Below are 7,215 nucleotides of genomic sequence, written 5' to 3' on the forward strand. Positions count from 1 at the left end.
GTCCTAAAGGTGTTTAAAGTCCTGATGGATTTGAGAGAAATATCATAGAAAGAAGTTGGATTATTTAAGTAAAAAGCAGGCTCGCATGAGCTAACATGTTATTGATCACAAATTTGCATACAATTTATTAGTGTTGTGAGTATAAAAACCAAAAAATAATCTGTTATGTTTGGTCACATTTTCAAAGAGCCACTGCAGACGGACCAAAGAGCCACATGTGGCCCCAGAGCTGCAGATTGCAGACCCATGACCTAGGRTGTGGCCTACGTGGGCTGCATTCTACAGTTCATGGCTGCAACCCCTGAACTCGTACACAGCTATTCTGTTATTTGATAGCCATTTTTGATGGCAAACCTGAACAGTCAGTCAATGCTCCCATTTCAACAGTAATCTTTATAGCACTGTTGTCTTGCAGCTTGTTTAAACTACCCTATGCTTTTGTTTTCTCTGCAGATGAACCCTGCAGTGACCACTTCAGCTGGTGCCACTTGGTCCCCCAACATGGCGTATGTAATCACAAGTTCTACGGACATCAGTGCTGTAAGTCCTGCTCCAGCAAGAAACCGTAGAGCTGCGGCGCCTCTGAGTCTGCGGCGTGTGGCTTCTGAAGGAAACGCCGCCACAAAAAAACTATTCGATTGCTTACCACACACAGAACTGCACCCGAGAATGTGTGTTTCCCTCCTGGAGTACTTGACCGATGCRTTTTGTGAAGAAGTAAACGAGAGAATGCGTGGACTCTGTTGAAGAGARCAGTAGTGTGGCTGCTGATGTTCCTCTGCGAAGGCGGTGTCGCCCACTCCCTGATTGCATTTAAACTTGAGAAACAGTACAAATCCCATCTGAAGACTTTGTTGATGTAATATATATGTATTGTCATTTTGTTGAGGATTTTCCTTTTGAAACCTATGAACCTAGAAAGCCATCTTAAGAACAAGAGAAGACCTAGTGTTTAACTTCTTTTTATGTTGTACATTTAAAGGCATCTGGTTCAATATGCCTTTTTTAAGTTATTATGGGTCATGATATCTGATATGACATTTTGTTCAGGCATGCAGTGGACCAATCACAGAGGTTTTCTTTGTGCCACAGGTTTGTGCTGGTCACCTCTGGGTCCACGTGATGAGATTTGAGATGAGGTGTTAGTAATCAGCCATTAGCACTTCCTTTTCGCATATTTCCCTGTTTGTTACTGCTGACTCACAATAGGACACTTTTTTAACCCTGTTTATTCCATTCATAATAATGCAGTGAAAACATACCTATCTGTGTGGGTAAAACATTTTATTCAGCTGTGCTGTAACAGTCGTCTTCATCTGTCCTGTATCATTATGGTAAATAACTTGACCATCAATCCGTCTTTCTTTTTTCCCCCCCCACTGCATTCTCTATCGATTGCAGGCAAAATGAGGTGAATAATGAGCGAGGCTATCTGCAGGCCTTGGGGAGTGGAGAGGAGGGTGAAGAGGGAAAGAAGAGGATGATTGCTGGGCAAGCGTGGGTGCAGTATAGATAGCAAGTGCTTGTTAAGAGAAAACAATGTAGGTTGTGTTCTCCACAGAAGTCTGGTCAAAATGTAGAGCAGGTGGAGCTTGAGATAAGAGATGGCACACTCGCAGWCAGTTTGATGTGCACAAAATATGAAAAAAAAATGTTTTGAAGGCTTCACTTCACTTTTGGATGCAGACACGCATCCTGCAAGCTGGTTACAAAAACAAAAGAAGCAATAATTTAGTGCAGAGCATACATCACATTTTTAAAACCCTCTCTCTTCCACTGGCTTGGAGCCTGCCAAGCATTTAGGTGGCTGTTTTTCAGTTTGACACACTTGCAATATTAAAAAAATGGTGCTGAGAAAATATGCACTGAATTCATTTTGGGATACTTGATAAAGTAGAGTTTTTGTTTGTTTGTTTTCTTATACATTGACACAACAGAGGTAGACTGTTTGACATACAAATAAAAACAAGTTTCAAATAAATGGTTCCCCCAATTCGCAACATAGAAGTACAAATTCAGTGTTAATTCTATGAGAAATTCTGTTTGTTTTGTATCCTGATGCTGATAAAAAAGTTTTTGTTTTGCATAAAATAAACTCTTATAAAAAAATCTCTTTAATATATATTTTTTCATTTACATATTAGTTTTAATTGTACAGTTATACCTCTGAAGAAAGAACATGCAACTACATTTCACCAGCACTTTTTAAGTCTGAATGCACATTTTATGAAATCATCACTATGTTAACAGGCTGCAAACATGCGCAACTCAAAGGCTAGGCCGTCTCATTTCACAGCCATTTAATGTGGCCTACCCGGACTTTATAGGGCGTGTCTTATGCGGGCCGTGATCTAGGTAGGCTGCATGTCTACACAGAATATCTGCCCATCTTTCTAAATTATGTAAATGGGTATCACTGACTAATTAAAGTTGAAAGAATAACCCCTGAAGTAAAGTGCCATTTCTTAATTTTGGGGACACTTACCGCCATTGAGTTCATTTGGTTTCTTCGTACGAATGATTCACTTCAATTCAATTCAAAAATACTTTATTGATCCCAGAGGGAAATTAGGTGTTGTTGTAACTCATTTAACTAAAAACTTATTGTAGATGCTGATGGCTGTGGGCAGGAAAGATCTTCTGTAGTGGTCTGTATTACAACGAAGTTGAAGAAGCCTCTGACTGAAGACACTTTGTCTTTCTATGACAGTCTGATGAAGAGGATGGTCAGGGTTGTCCACAATGTTCTTGATTTTATGTAAAATCCTTCTTTGCACCATCATCTCCAGAGATTCCACAGTCATCCCCAGAACAGAACCAGCCTTCTGTATCAGGTTGTTTAGGCTTTTTAGGTCCCTGGCTCTGATGCTGCTGCCCCAACAGATGGCAGAAGAGATGACGCTCTCACCAACAGACTTGAAGAAGATCTGCAGCTTCTTGCTGCAGACATTGAAGGATCTCAGCCTCCTCAGGAAGTCCAGTCTGCTCTGTCCTTTCTTGTAGACTGCTTCACTGTTGAGTCTCCAGTCCAGTCTGTTAACCAGATGAACACCGAGATATTTACATTCCTCAACCTCCACTTCTCCTCTCATGATGGAAATAGAGTTTGATCTARCACTATTTCTCCTGAAATTTACAGTCATCTCCTTTGTTTTGTTTACATTCAAGACGAGATKATTGTTCCCKCACCATRCCACAAAGCGGTCCACCAGTTCTCAATATTCTTGTTTAACAGTTCCATCTCACTGTTCTGCTGGGGATGGTGTTGTCCACACAGAMGTTGCTGATGTTGTTGATRGTTACAMATGTGTTCAAACTTGTTCACCATTTTCCATCAATGACAGAATTCTCAATTCTTGTATGCCGGTCTTCTGATCCTTTAAGACTTATTGGGCTTATCAGCTCAAATCAAAGCCCAATGAGTTACCAGATTTAATCAGGAACCAATGAGAACAACCRTTGTGCAGTGCTCTACATTCCCATCATGAAAACACCTTGAACCAGTGAAGTTTGGGCCTCAWTGGATCACTATCAGAATCCAAGTTTGGAAGAGAAGTATGATACATGTGGTGAGTCATATGAATGTCAAAATCCAAGATTTCCAAGCATGCAACAAATGACCCAACTTACTGAAGGGAGCACAATAAATATTTCCTTTAACATTTTTACTAGTGGTCCTTTTTTGATGCAAAAATGAGTGACTTTCAAACACAGGTAGCATGTAGAGAGGATGGATGAAAAGATGTTTTTTAACGCTGGCTGTGTATTTTTTTCCCTCCTTACTGTATTAACATGAGCATGCTTGCAACATAAATAAAATGCTCACAATGAGCAAGCTTTTCATTAAAAAGAAGCATTTAGTGCTGAACATGATAATCTTTTGTGTCTGATCAACTGACTTGAAACATTTCAATATTTATGTTTATTCTCTGCATAAATCACAGTTATTGTGACTTCCAGTCAGACACTTAATTGAGAAATCTGTTCGCACCAACTCAATTCAGCTCCAATTTGTGTTGCACATTAACACAAAGTGCAAAAGAGATACAAAGTAAACATACAATTTAATATTCAGGATATATAGATGGGCTGACACCTCTAAAAAAATCAGCTGTGACACCTTTGATAAAGACGGAAGCAAATACGTTGAAACATGTCAGGTATGTCTGAAGAGACATACAATAACTTAGTGTCCAGTAAAAAAAAATAGATTTTAGGACTTATTAGATGTATAGACACAATGAATTTCACTGGATTCAAAATACAATTGTAATAGTTTCCAAAATATTACAATTACTGTGCAAAATAGAAAAGAGTCGAATAGAATAGAATCAGTCTTATTGTCTCACAAGAGGGAAACTAAGTGTAACAAATAAATAAAATCAAATAATCATAAAATTGATTGTAGAAGTAAAATAAAAGTAGATTGCAGAAATCCCTCTCAAAAAAGGGAGTCATTACAACTAATGGTATCCTGATGGCACAGGCAGATCTAATGTTCCAGAGCCTAGGGGACMGGTCACTTTTGGCCTTTAGCCCTACTTTGAGAACCTTTTACTGCAATACTGGCCTCTTAGTAACTTAAGAAAATTGATAACTTTTATCCCCTTCCCTGTGAAACTTTTAGAACACAATGCATGCTGAGACTTATGCTTACCAAATAGTGTTTTTCTTTCAGTGATTATGCCACCCTTTCTTGCTCTGCAGGAGCTGCGATTGCTCTTTAATCAAACCGTCTGCATGAACCACGGAGTCTGGAATCCTCACGTTGTCTCGGCTGCATGCTGTTTATCGGCATGCTGTGACCCAGACATCACAAGCTGGGGCCCGAGCACAAATATGACAGTTACACCAACATCCGTACATTTAGAGAGCAAGAGCAAGCTTTTCAGATGTCCACATGCATGCATGTTTTCCATTCTTTCCCAAATGCACGCCAGTTTTTGTTGTAGCCTTAAAGCTTTGAAAATCTTAAAGTCAGAGATGTAGCAATAGCACGTATGTATTGTATGTCAAGTCCAATTTTGTTAGGTATGTCTACCTTTCAGAGGCATAGCAATTTTTACTGCTAATCTGATATGAGAATTTCTATTTTTCTCGCATCCTCTTCCAGATGCAGCTCAATTTCCCTCATCGTTATTGGCTTATAATGAAATATTTTGTTTATCTTGGCATGTGGTGGCACATCAACCAGCTGTAATACTGCAGCAGAGATATAAAAAGACTACGATTCAAATAAATACATGGAAATGGAACACTCTTTTTGGTATCCTCGCTTGCTTTTAAATCTTAACCCATTTGCAAGAATATGTGCCTTTGGCATCATCTGTGTTCAAAAAGCAAACAGTCTATAAACCATTTCAACTGATGCTGAATAATGGTTARGACATCAATGTTAAAATGGAGAAATGTACCAAATTTTGATAAAAAATTGGTCAGGAAATATTTATATACTGAATATACTGTAATGTACTGAACTGAAACTGGTCAAAAACGTTGACGTTGGATRTAGTAGTGATTGGGCACAGTAAAACAGAGCAATTATCACAACATGAAATATGTGATTCTTTAATAGCTTTGGCAAAAACAGATCTGTTTTAAGGTCACAGTGGTGACATTGATAAAATTTGCATTACTTGAAATTACAGAGCGTCAGGTCTTCCTTTGGTCTTAGTGGGGAGGAGGGAGAATTATTCAAAAKCAACTTTGTTTAGCTTYATATCRCTTTATWATATCATTTCCTCATCAAAAACACACACAATGTTGATTTGACTCATTCATGCATGTTTGAGAAACTTTTAATATCCTGTGGTAGCCATGTGGAGTTGCATAAACGCTCACTTGTACAAAGCACTGCYTATTTACACAAAGCAGAGCCCCAGACCCACAGAGTAACTGTCCCCCAGAAGCATTTTTGATACATACATCATTCTCATAATTTACTTGTGGTATAGAAATGAGCTATGTACCTGGAAAATACCCAACTTTAATAAAATTTCAAGCTCTTGTGAAAGACTATTTGGTCTCCTCTAGCAAAAAAAAAATGTGGTTGATAACTGGTACCTGCTGGTCCACAGGGCTATATGCTGACACAATGAAAAGACTTACCGGTACCTGAAAAGCGGAACCGAGTAAGCTCACACAGAGAGTTTTGCAAAGAGAAAGTATTTTTATTTACAGGTGCTGTATCATTTGGACCCAGGGCTGAGGGGAAAGCAGAACGAGAGGTAAGCAACAGTTCCAGAAAGTCATGAATGATTGGTTAGTTTTTCTTCTTACAGGTTTTGGTGATCTCTGTCCGGCACAACCAGGGGAAATCCAACAGTGTCTGATCTTCAGCAGAGTGACCTGGAGTCCAAAACACGTGAGTGGCACAGTGAGTTCAAGCCTTTAGTGGCAGTGCAGGTGGTGAACATGGTGAAACTTCCTTGTGAGCAGTCCGTGGTTAAAAAGTAACAAAGCTTGATCCTGGGCAAGAACAGAGATTAACCTTACAAAAGCGATGACTAGAATACAAAAATCTATGAGGCTTAATAACTACTAAATAGCAATGATCCATCAGCAAAGACCAAACGTGGAGTGAGCCTTTAAAAGGATCCTGAGCTTGATACCAGCAACCACCCGCAGCTGACATCAATCAGGCAGAGGGAGCTCCAGCAAAACACCACTTGTGTCATATGCTAACACTGATAACTTGGAAATGTCTGCAATGACTCGAGCAAATGTTTTGAACTCATTAAATGTTTTCACATTGGTTTGAATACTTGTTTTTACATCTAAAGTCAAAGAAGTGCACAACCTAACCACTTTTGGAAAACTGGGTCACATCACACCAAGTTAAAGTAGATACCTTGGTCTGTCAACTCCAAAATAGGCCTGTCTTTCTTATCACACCTCCTAGCCAGGCTGATCGATGCAAGTACCTCTTTCCTGTTTTCAACATGCTCTTCAGGTCTATCCCCTCTTGCCTTTTTTTTTTCCAGCTGGCGAGGCCCCATTCGTTGTCGGTCCAGCTGTAAGTCAGGGCCGGCTGTTATTTCCAGCTTTGACATTCCTCCACTAGTGGTCTGTCAAGCAGGCTGGCTAAGAATGTCGTTTGTGTGCTCTTGGCGTGCAGTGAACCTTGATAGGACCCTTCACAACTGACAGTCAGCCTAATCACATCTTAACAGAGTACCATCTCAGTGTCTCTGCATGTGTGTGTGTGTGTGTGTG

At 39.6% G+C, this 7,215-nt stretch overlaps 1 protein-coding gene and 1 long non-coding RNA gene across 2 annotated transcripts in view; one reads left to right on the forward strand and one right to left on the reverse strand.

The window, feature by feature from the left end:
* Positions 1–2,109, forward strand: part of adamts18 (ADAM metallopeptidase with thrombospondin type 1 motif, 18) — a 63,189-nt gene extending 61,080 nt beyond the window's left edge. The window contains exon 24 of the mRNA XM_014022377.1: positions 454–2,109. Coding sequence (XP_013877831.1) covers positions 454–569 — 116 coding nt within the window. The 3' untranslated portion in view covers positions 570–2,109. The remainder of the gene's footprint in view (positions 1–453) is intronic.
* Positions 2,110–5,693: 3,584 nt separating this feature from the next.
* LOC106527477 (uncharacterized) lies at positions 5,694–7,201 on the reverse strand. The gene is made up of 3 exons (XR_001311395.1): positions 6,924–7,201; positions 6,280–6,468; positions 5,694–6,204 (listed from the first exon to the last, which is right to left on the reverse strand). It is a non-coding gene; the product is annotated as an uncharacterized LOC106527477 (long non-coding RNA).
* Positions 7,202–7,215: the final 14 nt, after the last annotated feature.

Source organism: Austrofundulus limnaeus, unplaced genomic scaffold (assembly GCF_001266775.1).
Source record: "Austrofundulus limnaeus strain Quisiro unplaced genomic scaffold, Austrofundulus_limnaeus-1.0 Scaffold327, whole genome shotgun sequence".
Taxonomy (NCBI): Eukaryota; Metazoa; Chordata; class Actinopteri; order Cyprinodontiformes; family Rivulidae; genus Austrofundulus; species Austrofundulus limnaeus.